At 39.1% G+C, this 21,860-nt stretch overlaps 3 protein-coding genes across 4 annotated transcripts; 1 reads left to right on the top strand and 2 right to left on the bottom strand.

Moving 5' to 3' along the window:
* Window positions 1–315: 315 nt before the first annotated feature.
* LOC116686310 (uncharacterized) lies at window positions 316–7,187 on the bottom strand. Its single transcript, XM_032511283.1, has 14 exons — window positions 7,119–7,187; window positions 6,945–6,983; window positions 6,563–6,736; window positions 6,350–6,446; window positions 6,043–6,260; window positions 5,609–5,762; window positions 4,830–5,044; window positions 4,645–4,762; window positions 3,909–4,123; window positions 2,664–2,781; window positions 2,416–2,585; window positions 2,242–2,339; window positions 2,030–2,157; window positions 316–320 (listed from the first exon to the last, which is right to left on the bottom strand). The coding sequence occupies exons 1-14, from the start codon at window positions 7,122–7,124 to the stop codon at window positions 316–318; spliced, it is 1,755 nt and encodes a 584-aa protein (XP_032367174.1). The 5' UTR covers window positions 7,125–7,187.
* A 3,432-nt stretch (window positions 7,188–10,619) lies between these two features.
* Window positions 10,620–11,584, top strand: sst5 (somatostatin 5). Its single transcript, XM_032511339.1, has 2 exons — window positions 10,620–11,086; window positions 11,201–11,584. The coding sequence occupies exons 1-2, from the start codon at window positions 10,964–10,966 to the stop codon at window positions 11,387–11,389; spliced, it is 312 nt and encodes a 103-aa protein (XP_032367230.1). The 5' UTR covers window positions 10,620–10,963; the 3' UTR covers window positions 11,390–11,584.
* Window positions 11,585–11,800: 216 nt separating this feature from the next.
* trip6 (thyroid hormone receptor interactor 6) lies at window positions 11,801–21,286 on the bottom strand. Of its 2 annotated transcripts, none has more exons than XM_032511338.1 (11): window positions 21,175–21,286; window positions 20,678–20,713; window positions 18,418–18,637; window positions 17,905–18,008; window positions 16,930–17,043; window positions 15,750–16,355; window positions 15,331–15,424; window positions 15,067–15,236; window positions 14,390–14,568; window positions 14,147–14,267; window positions 11,801–13,794 (listed from the first exon to the last, which is right to left on the bottom strand). In XM_032511338.1, the coding sequence occupies exons 3-11, from the start codon at window positions 18,626–18,628 to the stop codon at window positions 13,663–13,665; spliced, it is 1,731 nt and encodes a 576-aa protein (XP_032367229.1). In that variant the 5' UTR covers window positions 18,629–18,637; window positions 20,678–20,713; window positions 21,175–21,286; the 3' UTR covers window positions 11,801–13,662. The 2 variants fall into 2 exon arrangements, with proteins under 2 accessions (XP_032367229.1, XP_032367228.1); XM_032511337.1 differs by lacking the exon at window positions 21,175–21,286 and adding an exon at window positions 21,067–21,155 and having other exon boundaries at window positions 15,331–15,428; window positions 15,751–16,355.
* Window positions 21,287–21,860: the final 574 nt, after the last annotated feature.

The following is a 21,860-nucleotide window of genomic DNA, read 5'->3' as shown; positions in this document are numbered from 1 at the left end:
ATGACTAATTAAAATATACTAAATGTATTGTGGGCAAATCAGGGTGGTTTCTTAATGTAAGTGTTAAAAGGGTTTAATGGGAGGTTGAATTATGTTGCTAACTGTCCCTCAAAGAGTTCACATTCTTTAATGCAATCCGGTCTCAGAGTTCACAGGAAAGAAGAGTGTTAAATAAGTAAAGATTTTTTTTATAATAGACCAAATGTTTCACCGTGGTTCAAAAGTGAGATTAAAAGTTTGATGCAACCTGGTGATAAACAAGTCGGTCACAGTTTATTGCTTTTTTGATAGGGAGATGTGGCGCGATCTAAAATATCACACTGCCGGGGCAACAGAGGGAAATTACAGGGTATGGCAAGATAGTTGGTTGGTGAATAATTAAGGAAGCCATGTGAATCTCAAGGGGGTGAGCGAGTGTCCACAAAGCGTAACTCCTATGGTGCCACTTTGATGCTACCTAGCACTCACCCGCCGTTAGCATCCCATTGACTTCCATTCATTTTGTCCGATGTTTATTTCTAAAGATCCACAACAATGTATAAAAGGCTCCATTACCTTGTATCTCACGTTATGGCTCGTAGCAGGAAGCAAGAATGTGCTGGGATGTTTAGCATTTCCACAATGGGTGACTGCCGCTGGAAATGAAAATACGCTACAGTGGATACTAAATATCATCTCCTGAAGTTTTTTTTATCCCTGCGAAGTAATACAGCTTCTTAATCAACGGGATCGTCTTGAAAAGCCATGTTTTAAGAAAAAAAATGTTTATTGTCTGCCTACACAATTAATAAACCAACCCTGTTCTTTTTTTATTCATGTAGATAACCAACAGCGCTAAAATGCACCTGATACAGACTGAATGAATGAATGAATGAGGAAATTAAAGAGAGCTATGTCAGGGGGAGGAGACTGAGAGAAGAAAACCTGCTCCCAACCAGACTCAGTTACCATAGTAAGTGACTCTGTTCGTGTGGAGTACCTGGTGATACTGCAAGCAAAGTTTCAGTGTTAGTAGTGTTTTTAGAAATAGTGATTTTGATGCTATCATAGTAGTGCCCTTAGCTCTCCCATTCAATAGGCCATTTGACCCAAAACAAGAATACGATAAATCTTAAAAGTGGAGCTTCCATCCTAAATTTGCTTTTAAACTAAAGTTTGACTCGGGTACTTTCACAAAAAGACCCTAGGTTCCATTTTGACAAGAGTTATGCATTAAGTTACCTCCCTTTCTGAAACGGGCTGAAGTTAACGACAGGTTTGATTAACCTCCCTTTCTGAAACAAAACCCAGAGTTTCATCTCAGGGTTAACAAACTCAGAGTTTTCACTAAACCTGCTTTCTGAAACAGACCCCTGGTATTTAAGTAAATGTTTTAAAAAGCATCAAAAGGCCAAAGCAGAACAGCTATTTTGTTTGTTTGTTTTGCTAATTATTATTATTATTATTATTATTATTTGTTTAAGTACTTAATAATAAATAGTTTAACAAAAATCAAAAGTGTAAAGCACTTTGGGGTTTAAGTGTAATGAAAGGTGCTAGAAATAGTACTAACATTAGCCCAATGGAATGCATGTTTACAAAAAGAAACTGTTCCAATCATTTAATTTCTTATATCTTGTCAGAATAAAAATTCAAAATTAAACAGCATACCTAATGAAAAAATTCCATTCATTTATTTAATTTACAGGTGAGGTATGCAAAAACACATGTGCAGAGCATCAGCAGAATGGAGACATGCATCCAAGTGATCCACACTGAAATTCCAGAAAAGAGGAGACAAGAGGTCAACCATTGTGTTCTAACAATAATTTTTTTAATCTCCCTATGTCAGTTTTAATACAATTTATTTGTGTAGAACGTTTAGCAGAGTGTTAACAATGATTTAGATACAGTTTAAAGTTTTACTACCAAGATGAAGGTTTTGCCGTCCCTCCAAATTCAATCTCCATTTTCACACATTTACATAAGTAATATCAAATATGAATCACATATCCACTACTAACACGAATATTAACACACACACGCACACCTGTGTTTGCAGCTTCCCTTCTGGTGCGTTTGACTGGCACGGGTGAAAGGTTCAGAGAGGAGTTCAAAGGCTGTTGGATAGCGAGAGTACGACTGTCGTTTGCTGGGTAGCGACACTGAATTGTCAGCCTAAAACAGAAAGAGACTTACCTTACTTATCAACACTATCATCCAGTTTAAAGACAAATATGTGACAGTATATGAGTGTCTCACCTGTATGGAGAATCTCTGTGTATGAGAGGCTCATCCAAAGGCAGTAAATCTTGAGGGTAACTGATCTGATTTTTATAAACAAGGAAATTTCCCTTGGTCTAAGGAAATATGAGGAGGTCAAAAAAGAGGCTGAAAAGCATTTTGTGTAAATTTCAGTCAATAAAAGCATCTCACGATTACAGTTGTTCCACAGGAGTCCAAGCTGAAGCTGAACATTGCTCTGGCACTGTCCGTCTCTATGGGAACACAACTGGGGTCCAATAGGGTGGTCCGGTTGGGGTGAGTGGGCGGTATGGTGCGGGTGGTGTCGACTACCGCCACCATCCTCCCTTCTGGCAGACATACTGTCAGAGAAACACTGCGAGTGTCAAGATTATTATAAACAAATAACAAATGCTTCAGTCTGAACTTGTGGTGTGTACCTAGGAGTTCGCCAACAGGAAAGGTGCATTTATGGACAAGACTGTCCTCCACTCTCAGAGACTCTGCATCCATAACAGACACGTCCACACTAGACACAAGACCCCACAATGTCAGTTCCTGCATTGGAAAAGAAAAGGAGCAAACGTGCATTATCCCAGCTGCAATGTGATGTAGCAACTGTATGATTTTTGTGAAGTGAATAACACTGTAAACAAGAACAAACAGGATCATTTTTTACATATTTTTATTTTTTTGAAGATCTTTTTTAAATAGGAGGCTTGTTTTACCAAAATCCTCTCTTTGCATTAAGAATCTTTTAACTCACTAAAAGTTAGTGTTTATAATACTTAATTTATGCTGACCGTTCATTTACTGAATCACACACACAGATAAGGCATTAGTTGAGTAAATGAGAGAAAAAAAAGTTACAAATGTAAATATCTGATCAGTCTAACTGTGACGTTGACAAAGTGCTATACTACCTAAGCATGAGGTGAGCTATTAAATCATCCCATAGATGATGTTAATGGAAAGCAACAACGGAATTCTCCACTACAGAAAGTAAATGTTACGTCACATTAGGCATGAGCGCGCGCGCACACACACACACACACACACGCACACGCACACGCACACGCACACGCACACGCACACGCGATGGATTTAAATTATCATTCTAGTTCTCCTGGCTGAGTGGTGCGGTGTTGTTTATTTATTTATCTTGCTTTACTGTTTCTCGTTCTCATTTTCCTCAGATGTTTTCTTATATCAGCTGTTTATTGCAGTTGTTCGGCTGGCTGGCTCTTTGTCATTCTTTTGTTGTCGTTTGTCTCTGCCCCAAGTCACCATCCCTGTTGTCTTGCAGGTATGGTCCCTACTCTATGGTGTCTGTTTGTGTGGTGTTTGTGCCCCCCCATCCCCATTTCTTTCCCCCTGTCCCACCCAGTGACATCATAAATCATTATAAATTAAATAAAACAGACAAAGGAGTATATTAAAACTCTCTCGTTAAAAGTAAAATCTGTATCTGTAACAAGGTAATCAGCTCCTCATATTGTATACCAGGCTGCAAGGCAGGACAGGTTAGAAAAAAATGTTTTTTTTACATTTAAAAAAATTCTACATTTTAAAGCTGCAATTGCAATATCTCAATACCGTGAAATTTTACCGAAGGTTATCATGCCGTCAGAATCATAACGGCCCATGCCTACTTCACATCAGATAAAAAATAAACAATTGATTACCAAATAGTTCATTCCAGAGCTGTAGAGGGGGATCTCTACAGTCAAGTAGTCCTCCTCCGCCTCCACCACGAACCCACCGATCTCCACCAGGTCCCAGTCTAGTTTGCGAGCTCCGAGGAAGAGCTCCCACTGCAGATCGGGCTTAGCCCCGTGGTGCAGCAGCACCAGCAGGCTCTTCTCTGTGCACTTCCCCTCCAGCTTCAGGGAACCCGGAGCTGCACATTAGGGAGTCATCAGTACATTAGTCTCGCATTGCCAGACCTTCCTCCACAGCGATGCACATGAGGGTCTGGCTAGTCCACACAGAAATCCGGGATGGCAGAAAAATGTGCTCTTGTTTATTGGCATTTCTTTAAACCAATCACAATTGTCTTTTTGCGGAGCTAAACGCTGAGAGGCGCCACGGTGCCTCTGCTTAACAGCCTCTGGAAGGAACTTGTTTTGGTGGAACGTGTCCATTCAAAAATAGTTTTAGTCGTCAACAGAAAACTCAGATTGGACAGATAGTCTAGGTGGCTGTCTGGATTTAGCCTGCAGAGATCTGAGAAGAAGTTAACCATAGTCCTCAGACATCCACCTGGGTTTAAAATTATAACACAAAGAAGAAATAGTTCTGCCAGAATTTCCGGCAGAACAAGGGCGAAATTGGAAGTGGAATGTCATCTATATAGACTATCGGTATGTTGACTAAATGCACCAACCGTTCTGAACCAATGGTGACAAATCAATCACTCACCTGTGTATTCAACCCTCTGCTCTAAAGTGACGTGATGGTAAAACACTTCTCCGCTGGGTTCGATGTTAAGAGTAAAGGTTAAAGAGAAGCTGTACGTCTCGTTGCCACCACCTATATGCTGGAATTAGACAGGAGGATGTTTCACATACAGTTATAAAAAACTGCTCAGTGTTGGTTAATCTCACCTTTAGGATTATTTTGGGGTGTGACAATGGGAAACCAAGCTGGTAGGAGTGGCTCCCATTAGGTAGGGGGAGCCTGGATACTTTGAGGCTGTCTGTGTCGCCCTGGGTCCAGGTTAAAAGGTCACCACCCCCATCTACTGTCACCTTCTGCAAGGAAACATCAGGCGCAAAGACACCAAAGGTAACAGAAAACAATCCCTCAGAAAGGACTGTGTCTTTGGATATACAGATAGACAGATAGACAGATAGACAGATAGACAGATAGACAGATAGACAGATAGACAGATAGAGCAATGAGATGGCAGCATATTCAACACATTAGGAACCTAAAGGCTGTGTGGGTAAATTGTACAGTTTATCCAAAACAAGCTGTCAATGCCAAGAAAGTAGAAGAAATAATTAATATTACTCTTAAATACTATGTTAAGAAAATTGGGTAGAGTGGCAGTAGTGGGATTCCTTTTTTAAATTATTTTAATGTTTTACAGACATCTTGAAACAGAATATTAGTTTTCAATATCTTAATATTACAAAGAGCATTTTTCTGACATTGATATAATAACTGCATACAATATTACAAAATAATGCCATTGATAGACAGTGCAATAACATGTTTTCCTATTTTTCCTTACATCAGACAAACCTCTAAAATAAGACCTAGGTTTTTGGCGTTTTGTTGCATTTTGTAACATGATACAATACTATTTTTTTTTTTTAATTCTTTTTAACAATTAAATATTCATAAAGAAACAAGTTAAAATTACATGAGAACGCCTTACTGTTGGTAAAGACTGGGATTTGTGGGATGAAAGGAGTGTTAAGGAGCCTGGAGGTGCGATGCTGTGTTAGCGGCCAGCGCTTATCCTCCCACTGACTCATGAAGAAAAAATCCACAGACATGGACTGGCTGTACCGTCCCCTCACAACACCACTCTGGAAGAGTAACAGCAGACATACTGAAAGGTAAAACCCACATCAGTCACAAAACATTTGCGAACAGTAATGGTTTTTGCAGATGTACAATTGATTTCTATTTCTATTAATTCAAATTTCACAAAAAAGCAAAGATGAGAGAAATGTCATAAAAAATACACGAATTTCTGTACAATTAAAATATAGATTTTGTTTTTTCTCATTCTTTAAATTGTCAAGTTATCCCTCAGATCTACCCAGTGGGAGGTAGTGACCCTGTCCTATAGTACATCTTGTATACCTTAATGTTTCCACCATGGGCTCCAAGAGGAATCCTGACCTCCATTCTACCCCCCTGCAGGCCAATCTTGTATCCCCTCTCTTTATTTTCAGAGTCACTCAGAGCCTGGCCTTTCACTTCCATCCTCATGCCTCTATCTATGAATTGACCATAGACTAACGGAGACAGAATATAAGGGACAGTCCAGAGCAGGTCAGACCCATCTGCTGTAGCCTCATCTGTGGGGTGAGAAAGGGGACTGAGCAAGGAGACATTTCACTCTTGTATTTAACAGTTAACAGCACAATAATGTAAACGGTATACTAATTCAAAGCACAGGCAACAGTGGTGTCAACAGTGAGGACGTTGCTCTGAATTCGGTACAGGACGATTGTTTTGACAATCTCTAAATCAACGCCCTTCTCCTGGGAAAAAATACCCACACACAGCATCCAGAAAAAAAAACACTGACACTAAAAGCAAGGATTTTAAATTGAATAGGCAGGCCTAATCCCCAGTAAACAATATTGTTTCTAAATACCTTGACAAAGTATGAGAGAGGGGAGGAGTAGGGACAGCGGAGGGTGAGGTGAAAGCCACGCACTGAGATGTGGTAGCCCAGAGCAGCAGCTTCAATCAGGGACAATACTCTTGCTTCCTCTGGCAGGTGGTCCTGTCTGTGGAACATCACAGCCATGTCTGCCTCAGCAGCTCCCTGCTCAGTGACAAAAAGGTTTTCAATCAGCTTATTCTGTATGTGAAGCCACAGAGAAAAACATTATTTAAAAACATATTCATCCTGTATACAGGAAGCAACTTTATGTAACTCTTCTTACCTTATCTAACCATTATGCTTGTGACAATGAATGCAAATGCAAAGTCGTAAAAACAAACTAATCTCCGAGCATCTGACATTTACTAACCTTCTTCTCATTACGCAGGACAGGCTGCTGGATGGACACCTAGAGTGGAAAAGACCAGTATATACCTTCACAAATGGCTTAAACCCTTAAAAAAAAAAACTCTCTAAGAATTAAGAATCTCTTCCATCTCCATCAAAAGTGTGGATGTGATGACTCTGCAGGTAAGCAATTCACCTCCATGTAGTTTTCCTCAGACAATCTCTCTGGGGCTCCACTGCCCCGGGCCAAATGCGATATGCAAACATATTATTACTGTTGTTATCTTGTACTCATTTCAGCCATATGGCCTGCTTGTATAGATCATGTTAGAATTGACAATGACAATTGACAAATATTAGACAATGTAAAGTTAAGGGAAGCAATGAGATAACAAGTACTGTGGCAAACATTATTTTCTATATCCCGTTCCACACTGTATTGTAGACTTCTATATCCTGAATATGACTTGAGACAGGGGCGCCCTAACAGTGACAACAGTATTTCCCTTGACATATAAAACTCTATACATGGGAAAGTTGTATATTAGATTAGAAGAAAATATTTTATTAGCACGGCTGAAGAAATGCCCACTATAAAGTCTCCTGGGGGACCCCAGAGAGTTTTATGGTATGGTTATATGGCTTTATGGTACCACTTACTACTGAACTGGTCTTACCTATCGGCACAGGACTGGTGACACAGAAAGGTAAGTCGAGCAGCAACACCATACTGAAACAAATACATATCATAAGTCCTTGCATGAGGCTTTATACCTTAACCATGCGCTTACCTTCCACGTTGGAACTCACCCAAACAAAATATGAAAACATATTTTCATTTTTCAAAATCAAATGTAGAATGACTTGATGTAGCGTTACGTTATACGTCTCGATTTGAAAGCTGTCAGTCGTATTTACCTTCGGAAATGTCGCCATTTTGACTGACTCACCTGTTAAGCTTATTGAGAAGCCAATTAGCCTACCGTCTATGCAATCAGCACACTTCCGCTTTCTTTGGCTGGGCCGGCATCTTCATAAACACAGCGTTTTAATTAACCTCAGAGTTAATTTGTAAAAAAAAAAAAAACTCATACGGATATTTCATAAGACATATATGTAAAGTTGTTGAATGTCGTGAACTTCAAATGTGGTCTTACAGTGACACCCAGTGGACATATCGTGCCAGTGACTAAAAATACTGTACAATGGGCAGTTATAGTTAACGTTGGTGTTAACCTTAACACTTAAAAATACATACTTTCCTCGCCTAAATATTTTACCAAAAAAAAGTGGTACAGTTCCCACATGCTTTGGCCCTCTGGGATGTTCCTGAGGTCATTGGGAAGTTAACACTCTCAATTTTTTGTCCAAGTGTCAGTGTGATTCTAGGCCTTAGTGACACAGAGCTAAATAGGTTAGAATAAAAAAATTCTATTTCGGTCCAAGTAAAGTATCTGTAAAATGATTAAAAAACACTACTGTAAGCATATTAGATGGGCTACATACACAATTAGTACCCTAGTCACATGTCTCAACTTAATACAGAAAAAATCCAAGAAAAAATGACTCACAAAATGGATTTTATATGAATTTATTTTTACAAATATGTTTTTCTCATTTCTTATTTCCAAAAAAGGCCAAAAAAGTGCAAAAAACAAAACTTCTCAAATACAAAAACACATCCACCTCAATCACACACATACTTGAAATAACTATATACATAGAATTAAGATTATAATAGGCTACAGGATTTTGTTGTTAAATGGTTGCATCTTAACAGCCCAACCATTATCTATATTACTGTATATAAAAATATATAAAGTATTTAAAATCAAAATCTTTTTTATACCCTCTGTGAGCCTATAATTAAAATGCTTTAGGAAGGGAGGTAGCCTACTAACAGGCTACTGAAACACTCAAATTCATAAAGAAACCTATAGAGTTTAGTACAAATCAGCAGGGGAATTGCTTGTTGCTCGTTGACCATGTATGGGAAGATGTGTAATTAACAATGACACATTGACGCTAATTTTCTGATGTAGCAGCAGGTGCAGAGGCGGTGGAGACCATTGGGCCCCCCTGGACCGGTGCAGCACAGCTGGACCGGTGCAGCACAGCTGGACGCCTCCGGTCACGGCCTCCTCACTGCTTGGAAAATGTTACTTAAAGTCAAGTTATGTCACAATTGTCAAGACTGAGTAATCCGACCTACCAGTGAGAGTCCTGTGGTGGGAAAGAAGGTCAATATGTAAAAATGAGATGTGAAAATTATACTTTTTTCTTTTTTGGGTTATCGCTTGATTTAGCTACTGACATTTCTTGAAAAGGAAACAAGATATATGTGAAGTCCTCTTTAATGTGTAATATTTCTAACAGTTTTCTTCTTTTGACTTACACAATAATAATAATAATAATAATAATAAACGCCTCTTTTTTTAAAGGATGAGTGCATGATACCCCTGTCCCACCTTCTCCCTCCCTCCTTTACCCGCCCACGATATTTCTATTGGGTTTAATATGACATATACATTTAACTAAATAAAAAGAGGGACTTTCATGAACATCTCTTCTTATAGGCTAATTCATTTTACACAAGCTAAATTAAATTAAAGTCTGCTTTTTGTACAGTAGTCTACATGTCATTGCAGCCAGTTCAAGCGAATGCCTCCTCGTCTTCAATGAGGAAATTCTCCTGGAACTCCTGGAGCAACGCACATGATCCACTGCTTGGTCTTCTTGGGATAATTTCCATCACCATGTCTGGCTTTACAAATATTGCAAATGACCCGGCCATCCAAGCCTGTACCCTTCATCTTCCACAGTGATTTGATTAGCATTAGCATTGCAATAAGCTAGCTCATTATTAGGCTCACTTTGCCAGACCTTCCTCATTATAAGCAGTTTAGGTCAACCTTTGTTGAAATAAATAACTAGTTGGCTAGCTAGATTTATGTGGGACACATAAAAAGGATCTACAAACCTCCAATAGAATGACTTGAATGGTCTCAGTTTATACACTGTTCAACTATCACTAACAATATGCTATTGTCAAAGTGGGAAAGTGTCAAAATTGCATAAAATAAAAAAATAAAATGAAACTTAAGTAAACAAGACTTCTTTAAATTCAGATTCACCATTGCATACTATAATAGAATGTATTACAATTACAAACTATCCATCAGTTGTAGTTTTTTTTTTTTTTTAACCTTTACATTATTCATCTCGGAACACTGTTATTTACTTATCATGGTGATTCACTGCAAGGTTGTTGAATATGGTGTGCCACGCACCCAGAAATGATCTCATAGCCACATAACCTATATTTTTTTCATTTCATACTTGCTTATGATGAGGTTAGTCTTGATTTTCCAGTAATGGAACTATACATGTGAAGAGAAAAATGACTGTCCCACTCTAACAGTATTCACCCTATAAAGTGTTTTGTTTGCAGTTTGACATTTAGATGTTCTCTGTTTATTTTCCATTGACTCAAAGTGCATCCTCATTAACATTTGAGTCACATTGTGTCATTAACAACACTGCACAGCATGCAGGCCTCACGTTGAGTTCAGGAGACACCTCCGAAGCTGGTGTAGCTAATCATGACTGACACAAGTCAAGTCCTATGTTACCATTAAGTTGATATTTAATATTTCACGTCAAGTTAGTACGCTACTAATCGACCTAAAGTCAGATCTGGGAGGTTTTGTTGGCTGTTTTCTCCACGTCGCTGTGGCTAATGATGACCTTATCCCGTCTGGTGACACTTCTGTTCATCACACACCTCCTCATTCCTTCGCCACCATTCTTCTCCACCAATCACATCCTTGTGTTAACTTGAGGATGAGGAAGATTTGAAGATGAAGAGGCCTATTTAACAGCTCATCACATCCTACTCAGACAGTGATAACATTCTGCTCTTCCACCATCTCACTTTCTGATTGGTTATATTTTGGACTTTTGCAGCTTTGCACATCCAGTACAGTGTTGAAAAGAGATTCAGTGAATATAAGAGTCCTTTTTTTGCGGTTTGAGGTGGAGATGCTTCGCTCTCAGGTGCAGGTTGTTCTTGTGGCCTTGTTCTCCTTGGCGCTGCTGGTGCAGGTGAGCGGTGCTCCAAGCAGAGACATGCTGACACTGAGAGCAGACCTCGTAAACAACAAGGTGAGTGACTCATAGGTTTACTTTTGCAAAGATTTCTATAGCTGGAATAAAACTAGTGGCTGTCAGGAGTTGAGATATTTCTGCTAATTTAGATCCTTTTCTGTCCTCCTTCAGGATCTCGTTCACATGCTCTTGCTGAAGTTTGTGTCTGAACTGATGGCAGCGAGAGGAGGGGAGATGCTCCCCGAGCTGGAGCAAGAGGGAGACAGGGAGGAGCTGGTGCGGCGACATCTCCCCCTCTCCCAAAGAGAGCGCAAGGCAGGCTGCCGCAGTTTCTTCTGGAAAACGTTTACCTCGTGTTAACATAAGAGAAGAGCTGTTCAAGCGGTTTGTTTTGTAAATGTACTTTTAAAAGAGAAATGAATCCACGTTTGCACACTTTGTTGTAACTGGATCATTTACTGTGAGTCACCAAATATTTAGGTATTTTGGCAATTGTAATAAAGTTGTATGTTTTGTGATTGGCAAGGATGTACACAGCTCTAAAATAAAGTTTTTTGATTTTAAAGGGTATGTTTGTCAGGCTCCACCTCCTGCACCTCCATCACCATCACTATGACAACATTGGGATGATTTTTTTCAGACTTTGGGAAGTCACAGAAGACATTCAGAATAAAAAGAATATTGTGTGAACAGTAACCTGATGTGTAAAAATCAGTGGAGTGTTCCTTTAAGTTTTGAACATGACAGTGTTTGTATAAAAACTGACAAGTATACCGATGTACGTGTCATTTTAATAATCAACTGTGTTACTACAACTTGTATTATGAGAAACTCCACCCATGTGTTTACATGCTCTCCCATGTAATGTAACCAACTACCATTTCTACTTCATCATCCTGCTTATTCTGTACAAAATGCCTGTGTCAACTCATCAGTGGACGAGGTCTGCTGCAGTACCTCTGCCTTTGACAGGCTCCAATTCACAATTCAGCAATTCAAATTGAACACACGGTAAGCATAATAAACAGATGAGATGGAATTCCAGGAGTATTACACATGAGTTGAAGGGTCAGGATTTTAAAAATGACACATATGAGCGTGAATGAGATGATAACCTTGGTGATGAAAAGCAGGATACATCAGGATATAAATTAACAAGAAAAAAATGCAACTGAACCATTTTAGTATGATCAAAAAAAGATTACAAGATTTTATAGACAAATCCACTTTCAAAAATAGGATCATTATGAAACTGAAGGACATCCTTGAGATAAGGCTTCCAAATTTCTAGCCCTTTAAGTTACACAAATACAAAATACGGACGGAAAAATGGAGGTTAGACATAATCATAACAAATACTGTAGCTCCAAAGTCTCGACTCAGCCCACACGAGTGCCAGGATGAACAACCCTCAAATCCACAAGTTGTATTCCAAAATCATATTCAATTCCACTTTAACCAGTATGTAAAAGTATTTGTCAAGTAAATCAATTAGTTGATACTTGTAAATTGAGTATAAGTTTAGGGTCCTCCAACTGACACATGACATATATAAACTATTCACATGATCTAAAATTTCAGATGTTTTCAAGCAAACCAACACCCTGTTTTCCTAAGACAGAAGAAAGCATTTGACTTCATTGCACCATCATCTTCAATGTAACAGTCAAGTATCAACCAACAACAAATGTTATTCACACCAAAGCAAGATTGCGTGTTGTAGACATTCAAAGTGTTATTCTCGATGATTTAAAAAATGGCAACGATCCGGTTATGAGATCCAATTTAATAACTAAACATGATATTATGTTGGAGATGTGCAAGAGATTTGTTGTAGCAAATATTGTAGTAGCATTTAATAAAAGCTCAAAGAAAGGAAAATCACTAGGTTGTGAGGTTAACTACACATTCCTTTTGTCTACATTTCTCCTGCTATAGGAGGCTACTCCACTGCAAATATCCACTGCACTGAAGGCTACTACTAATACAGTTGGGAACAGTTTGATTGTCAAACCAAACCAGCCTGTTATGTACAGTCACAGTTGTTGCATCATGTGCTTTTAATATGCTTGCTTTGAGGCAGTTCTACACTTTGACATTTAGTGTTTTACAAATGTCATTTATAGCTGCTTCTTTGAAAAAAGACCCTCATTTTCAGGTCAAATTTATGTTATGCTTCCATACTTCCATTGTCTTAGACAGTGATAATAACGTGCAAGCTAATAGTTGAGCAGTACCCATAAATGGTAAGTGGAGCCCAAGCTGCCTGCAGGTCAGGCCACAGTCATACTAATACTGAACTAAACGTAAAAAAATGGGGCAGCTGTGTACCAAATAAAAAAACGACATCTGATTGAAAGGAAACTAGTTAGGTGTTTGCTACATCAGGACTCCATCTCAAAACATGTACCTCTGCAAATAAAGTTACAGCTGGATACCAACAGAGGGAACTATAGCAAAGTTCATGTCATAGTCAGCACAACCAAGAAAAAAGAAAAGAAACGAGCACCTCACGAGTCTGAGCAAAGCAGGGGCATTTCCTGTCTGTGCCATCAGTAATGTGTAATATGTTGACTGTGCGTGGATTGGTGAGAGTGCTGAAAAGGTGGAGCGGATGCACGCAAAAGGCTTTGTTAGCAGTCAGTGGAGATTTTGGCTGAAAGGTCCTGGATGCGGCAAGCGCTGCAGCTCTTACACAAGATGTGGCCGTCCAGCGGGTAACAGCCTCGGCCCTCCCCTTCAGAGGACAGCAGGAGACCACATTCCTGATCAACACAGACACTCCGGTCAGGTCAAATAAACACTCACGTGGTCTCATCCGAAAATAAATGCAGAAATGTAATAAATCCAGTAAAAAAAAAAAAATACTGTAGAGAATGTGGTAATTTAATCCTACACTTTTCTGGAAAGTTTAGGATTTTGGCACACGTATTGCACTAATCAAGATGTTATATGCCTTTTATGACTGACATAATCCTTTAATGAAAACAAGAAATAACATTTACAGTTCTTTATTCTTCAATCAATAAAAACTGACAAAACTCTATGAAATAAGTTTTAAATTAACAAATCCTGATGTTTTATGGTAATTCTTTTTATAAAACCTAGTTGACTCACCTCACAGACGTAACAGTTAACATGGAAGCTGCGGTCCAGAGCAACTATCCTCACTGTCTCCTCTTGGCCCTGTTCGGGCATGATGGGCTCACCGCATACTGAACAGCGAGGAGCATACTTCCTGTCAGGGAGAACACGCATCAACATTTACTGGTCAGTGGACTTGCCTGTCACTCATCTTTAAATAACTTAGTTCAAAAAGAAACTCAGGAATAACATCACAGTGTTTGAATGTCTTTATACCTATGAAAGTCATCAATGCAGTGTATCTGAGAGGTGGCATCCACGGTGAAGGGCACCCCGTCCAAGCAGCAGTTACAAACCACACAAGTGAAGCAGCGAGGATGGTATGCCTTTCCCATGGCCCGTAGGATACGGTCCAGGATGGGCTTGGAGCACTTTGAACAGCGCTCCAATGTACTCTGACAAGAAAAGTATGAAGAGGTATGTGGATCAGAGTAGCAATGGCTGCAAGTTGTTTGAACATAAAACATTTTTATTTGCAGACTTTTTAAAACAAGCATTATGAAAGGTAGACTGCTTTGTATCGATGAATCGCTGTCTGGAAGTGACATTCCCTGTTTGTTGATTTTTTTCTGTAGTTTTGTTTTATGTATGAAATGTTTAGTTCTAGTTGGACAAATTATGGGTTACACTATTGTGTTGTGACTGTTGTAATGTTACTTTACTCTTTATTTTGTGCAAAGTAGATTGTTGTGTGTGGATTTTGGACCAGAAGCTGTGGATGAAATTACTGTTGAATTGGTGTCATGTAATTCCGTCTAGAATGGGACCCTTAGTGGCATGCCACGTAAATAAAATATATCAAATCGCAAGAGAAAGTACAATAAACCAGGAACTCAAAAACATAAATCATTAAAAACAGGCATTGTTTTATTTGTTAAGGATGCTTTACTTACAATGTAACAACTCTCACAGTAACTCTTTTTGTCCAGAGCGTAGAAGGGTTGCCCTCGGAGACGGGCATGGCAGGTGATGCATGTGAAACACTCCACGTGGAACACCTGCTCCATGGCAATACAGCCACTGCCATCACCGACCACGTTGTCACCACAGCGGGCACAGCGGCCTGAAAGTAAAAATGTTGTATATGTATCTATATCATTTTAAATGCCAGAATGCAGGTTTTGCTGTGTCATAAATGTAATGAGTAGCGGCTGTACCAAAATAGTCCTCCACAGGGGGGTGGTTCATATCATATACCAACTTCTTGGTTAGTCGATCTAACTCTTCTTCAGGCCTAGTTGTTGTTATTCCCTGCGGGACGAAAAGAGGATACAAAGACAAGAAATCATTCCTTTTATAACCCAGGTTAATCTAATTTTTATGATTTTTAAGGCTGGTTATGTACATACAATGTCTGCTCAGATTCATAATTTGTCTCTTTTATTAGATATGATTTAATTCAAATGTAATTTTATTGTATTGATGCTTGTGTTAAATAAAAACAGTTTTGTAGAAAAGCATATTAACATTTCATAAAGTAAGGCATTTAAATCTTTTAATTTGAGGATATGAGATTCTTTCCAATTTCACAATTTCCTTTAAAGCTCACATTTAATATGTAGATATGTGTCCCTACCTTGCTGGACTGATAAGCAGGACTCTGTGCAGCCCCCGGCCCCGTTTGATTATTTTCCATCCCTCTCTTAGACATTGGAACCTGGTTAACTCTTCCTCCAGGTCCTGAGCCGCTCCCCTTGTACACCGCCTCGGAGTGCATCTCCTGAGCTTGTGAGCTGGGATGTGAAGGGTACCAGTCCTGCGGACTTGTCTGAGTCTGAGGAGGGGGGCGTGACACATGCTGGCGAGGAGGGGGTGGTGTGTAGGCCTGTTCAGCCTGCCTGCCGGTCTGAGAGTAGGTGACAGGCTGTGCTGTCTTGACTTGGACGCTGAACCTGGGCCCAGTGGGAGTTGAGGCAGTGGTGTAGGAGGCCGGGACGGGCTGAGGGTAAGGCTGAGAGTAGGACTTAGGGGTTGAAGAAGAGGAGTAGTAGTCCTGCTGGTGGGAGGTGGAGTACTGAGGTGACTGGAGATCGCCGGTGTAGGGGGGCCCTGGGTGGTATTGGCTTTGGGGATGAGGGGGGTAGCCCCTGGATGGCCGACCCAGAGGAGGGGCTGCACTCTGGTGTGCAGGCTTATAGTGATCCCCTGAGAGGTACTTGTTGTAAGGCACATTGTCGTACAGCTGTGGGGAGAAAATGTATACAGTTAACCCTTGTGCTGTCCTTGTCCTTTTAACGTTTTTAATATTAGACATCTGGGTTTCGTCCATATAATGTACATCCATGGATGCATGAATATACATTATGTGGATACAACGTTATTCCCAGGTAAAACTAATGATTTCATTCAATTTTATAGCATTTGGAAAAAATGTTAAAATAGTTTTTATACAGTATCCCGCTTTGACATAAACTGTGATTCACTCAACATCCTCTGAAATTAACTATTAGTCAAAATAAGTATTACTTTCTGTTGGGTATAATGTCATAAATTAGATTTATTGACCATAAATTTAAAAAAGTGCTGAAAAAAGTGACTAAACATTTATTTTAAAAAAGTGTAGAAAGCATCGAAAAGAGAAACTAAAAGTCCGAAAAAAAAGGCAAAAAAAAGGTCATTTTCAATTGTGACCCGGAAGGACAAGTTCATGGTTGACGGGAAGACAACACAAGGGTTAAGTACCAGTGGCAATATTTGCACAATGATTATGAAAGTAACAAGCAACTACAGTACGTCAATGACATATTTTCCCCTACTTGTGTGCTGGAGTCCTGTGGATGGCTGTCCAGATCCGCGAGCATACTGGTGAGGGAGTCAATATCAGCATCGATTTTGGAGTGATAACTTGCTGGACTTTCAGGACCACGATGCTAACAACAGAACAGCACAAGAAACATGTTAATACACACAAGGACTGTGTATTAATGAAAACATAAGATGCAAACCTTTTCCCGTAGTGATATCTTTTACCGTGTGAAAGTGACAGCTTAAGATAAGGTAATACTTTATTCATCCCACAATTCTCAACAATAACAGCAAAAAACAAACAAACAAGTAAGCACACAAATTAAAAATAAGCGAACAGTAGACAATGAGCAGAAGGTAGACTGAAGTAAAGTGGCGTCAAATAAAGGTTTTGTAAAGTAAAGTGCGGTTGCCATAGTACAAAAAACAATATTGCAGTGTAACAAAGTGACTTTAAAATTAAACTGAATATGTAATTAAAGTTATAAAGGAAAAGTAGGTAACCATAATATAAGTTATATTCACCAGTGACCATGAATAATATGGAAAAATTAAGTACTTGTTATTGAAAAATATAAATACAGATAAAAGATATACAGAGAGTGTGTGGATTAAATGAACAACAGGAACAGAAACTACAACACTATCAGGTAGTGCTGGTGTTGTAGAGTCTGACAGCGGCCGGGATGAATGACCTGCGGTACCTCTCCTTCTTACACCGTGGGTGTATCAGTCTGCTGCTGAAGGAGCTGCTCAGGGACCCCACAGTGTCATGTAGGGGGTGAGAGGTGTTGTCCATGATGGATGTCAGTTTGGCTAACATCCGTCTCTCCCCTACTTTCTCTATGGGGTCCAGAGGACGGTCCAGAGGACAGTCCAGAGGTTTCTTTAAAGCCAGAGGTCCAAATGTATGCACACAAAACAACTCAGAGATGTTTTATGAGATGTTTTGTTATCAGCAAAGCTATAGAAGAAAATGCACCCACCATCAGCTCATAGCTGTCCATGTGAGGGCTCCATATATGGTCTTCTTTGGGACCATGGGGAGGGGGGTAATAGTGATCGTTCGACGAATGATGAATGGGCCCACCTTTAGGTTAGAGAATAGATGTCAAAAAGACAATTGTCCCAAGACAATCAAAAGATAAACATTTACGAAATTCTTTAAACTAAAACACACACACACATATATATATATTTAAATATTGAGGGTTTGGAAATTAGGGGGGAAAGAAGAAAATTTGGTAACACTTTTCTTGAAGGTATCTACATAAGACTGTCATGACACATGGACCCTAACAATAACCATAACTTGTCATGACAAAACAGAATGACACTTACTAAAAGAAACGTTATGTCAAAAAAAACTTTTATGACTTATGCATAAAGTAAAATGTAACTGGAAATTTTAATAAAGTGATGCTATTAATGTATTTTTGGGATCTGATTTGTGAAAGTACACCCAAAAGACTCTGGTTTGTGTCTAGTAGTCTTGTTACCTGTGGGTCCAGTTGCCATGTACCTGGTGGCCATTCCTCCTCCTCCTCCTCCTCCATTCTGCTCATAGGGGCCATATTTTGGCCGGAAGTCGGATGTCCCTTTTTTGTTGGGGGCTCGGTACATTGCTGACCCGGCAGAGTGAGACATCTGGGGCACAGCTCGCTCTGGGCTATCCAGAGTCCTCGGTGGAAGCCAGGTGGGACCGGACATGGCAGGGTTCTGAGACAAAAAAGAAGAAGGAAAATGTTTCCGCCATGTTTTTTTTGTTTGTTTTTTTTAAAATAAACTTTATATTGTAATATGACTGGAACATTTATTTTTAAATACTGACTTTGCTTTGCCCAATATCAGTTGACTGAGTATGCATGATCTTCCTCTTTCATCCATAATTTGCATGAGCACAGCTGTGGCTGCTGTGTGTATTTGTGTCATAGGTAACCAATGGAAACTAAGGGATGCTTCAGACTTTGTTTCCTATGGCAATGGGAACACACACAAATTGAACAATAGGCTTCTAGTTGAGGAGCAGGAAGAGAGCAGCCATTCTGAAAGGCTCGGGGATTTCCAGCAGGCTCGCACATTGCTCTTCAACGTGTGTGAGTGTGTGTTTGTGCACTTTTAGATAAACAAGCATGCAATAGTTCTCCAGCACACAAACTTGTACACAAATTCACAAACAGGTGCAAATCTGTGGTTACCCCTCGCTTGTTATCTGCCACAATGGTTATTGTCTTTGGGTGTTTACACACTGGTATCATTGATTTCCAAATGAAGTGGAGACAAAAACAGGGCAGGAACAGTTGTGTAATGATATGGGTCTGTATACATGTGAACACCTGGCTTATAATAACAATTTATTACTATGTACTCTCTGTGGGATAAATAACAACGCTGCAGCACACAGCTGGGCCACAAAGTGCTGACTTGCACCAAAGATACTGAGGTCTTTAAGGAAATACATTGATAAATGTGAGAGATTTATAGAACTGTCACAAATCACCTAACAAGGAAAATAGGATCCTTTATTGGGGGTAAACAAACAAACAAATATTGTTCTTTACAAATAACAAGACACTTTCTCTCTATACATCTTTCTAAATTGAATACCAGTGGGGGTTAGATTAAGTAATATCCCTGTGTGCTCTGGTAACCTCTGTTGGCATCTGATATTACATTTACTAATATTACAAAGGAAAATAACAATACAAAAATTGAGTTAAATGATCTATTCTACATGCACAAAGGACACAAGCTTAATTATGTACTGTAGTATCCTTTTTGGAAAGCCACTGTGTTATTGATGCAATTGACAAGCCAAAACAAATCAGTTTTGTCAGTTTTGAGTAGAAAAATGAACCGCCCACTCAGACTGATTGTGTGTGGGCAGTGTGGCCATCATAAATCCTTGTTGGTAAGAGGATTATAATGATGGAAGAGAAGATGATGTTGACATACAAAATTATAATGCCTGAACATGGTATTTAGGTCTTTTGGTTGGTTAACGTTTATTTTTATGTTCATGGGGTTGTTATTATCATTAAAACAGTATCAGCATGGACTTGACTGACATTTCACAGTAACCACGTGAAGGAAAGAGTAACCACTACCTCCACAATGGCCCTGAATTAAGCCTCTGAATCCGGATGAGCACACACTCAAATCCGAGGATGGCTTGGCCAGGGAAATAATCTTTATCACTGTGCGTGCTTTGAAGCCAATTATGAGTTCGTTTTTATTTCATTTGAAACCACATAGCTCGTGCATTTGTCCTCCTATTATTTCGGCTGGACCTCTTGCACAGGAGGTGTAACTGCTCATGAAAAGTCAAAGTTCATGACAGTCACTAGAGTCAAGCACGACTAAACAAATACGACATCCGGTATTTTTCAAAATAAAATGACCAACCTTAAGCCTTACAGCAACAGAGAAACTCGAGAAAAAGGGAGTGGACCTGAAATGACTGGTATCAAATGCAAACTTATTTTACATCATCCTCATTGACTCATATTCTATACACGCTGGTCTTGTCATTCTGTAACACTAGGGATTTTTTGCACGCATTTATTTTGAAGGCAAGATGCTCTGGTTAGCTTAACATATTCTTTGTTTGTAACAATGTAGCTAGCGATATGGGTTAGTTAAATTGAACAAAATAACAGAAAGACAACAGAACTTAAGTCAATATGGGTAAAGATTTAGGATAAAAACTATATTCGTAAATTACCCAATCAAAATTAGCATCCTATTAGCATGTCCTACCTTTTACAGTGACTCTCCTCTTCCCTTCAGTCTCATCTACAAAATAAGAACAATATAAAATTGGTAAAATAAATCACATACGTCGCATTAAAGACAGAAAGTGGCATGTTCTTGTTTAACGTCTCGTTTCAATGAGTAGAGAGACTAGCTAGCTATAACTGCTCTGTTGGTCGTCCAAATCTGTCCTTTGTGCGTCACATGTGTGTTAAACATGCTACTTAAGTAATATAATAACCCATCGTGGAGGATAATTCGCAATAATTAACTTTAATAACAGGCTTGTTTACTTGTTTGCTATAGCCTGTTATGAACTCGAGGAAAGCTCGTGCCTTGCCTCCAGGCTAACTTCAATACAACCGAATAGGAAACAACGAACAACCAACACCTACCGCCTGAAATAAGCCTCACAAACAATCTTTGCCTATTTCTAAATGTTCAAAGGTCAGTGAAAGTTGTCCCGAGATAACTTTCTTTTCGATTTAGCGTCGTTCACCTACTTTGTGACGGATCCAGAGGCCTTTAGCAGCAGCAGCAGAAGCAGCAGCAGCTCCTCAGTGCATTCCCGACGTGTGACGTAACCGCTGTCGTGTGTGTGTGTGTGTGTGTGTGTATGTGTGTGCGTGTGTGTGTGTGTGTGTGTGTGTGTGTGTGTGTGTGTGTGTGTGTGTGTGTGTGTGTGGTGGGGGGGTGACATGAATTTTGAAAAATATAAGTGCAAAACTCGACCACGTGTATACAAACTTATACTAGCATATTTACTTTCAATATACTTAAAAATACTAAAAACTGCAATAATATGACAGTAAATAATTATTTAAAGATAAGGTTAAATAGAATGTTATTCATCCCAAAATACATAGTAAAATAAATAAATCATATAATCTTATATGCATTCAAGTCCTCTACTTAGATGTATGTACACGTTTGATAAAAGTAAAATAAAAGTAACATTTGAAAATAAAATAAGAAAAAAAAATTACAGATGATTTTGCAAAATATTTAAATTATTAATAATTATATTAAATAGTTAAAACGTGTGCATTAGTGTGATAATGTTAAACTTAATTTGTAATGACAACCAATGCAAACTGTGAACATTGGCAACCAAATGTAAGCAGTTTGTTCCCATCTTTATTCATTTTACACGTTAGAAAAATATTGAAAACACAAATAATGCTGACCA

Source organism: Etheostoma spectabile, unplaced genomic scaffold (genome assembly GCF_008692095.1).
Source record: "Etheostoma spectabile isolate EspeVRDwgs_2016 unplaced genomic scaffold, UIUC_Espe_1.0 scaffold352, whole genome shotgun sequence".
Classification (NCBI taxonomy): Eukaryota; Metazoa; Chordata; class Actinopteri; order Perciformes; family Percidae; genus Etheostoma; species Etheostoma spectabile.
The sequence above is the reverse complement of the archived record's forward strand: the minus strand, read 5'-3'. Positions and strand labels throughout refer to the sequence as shown.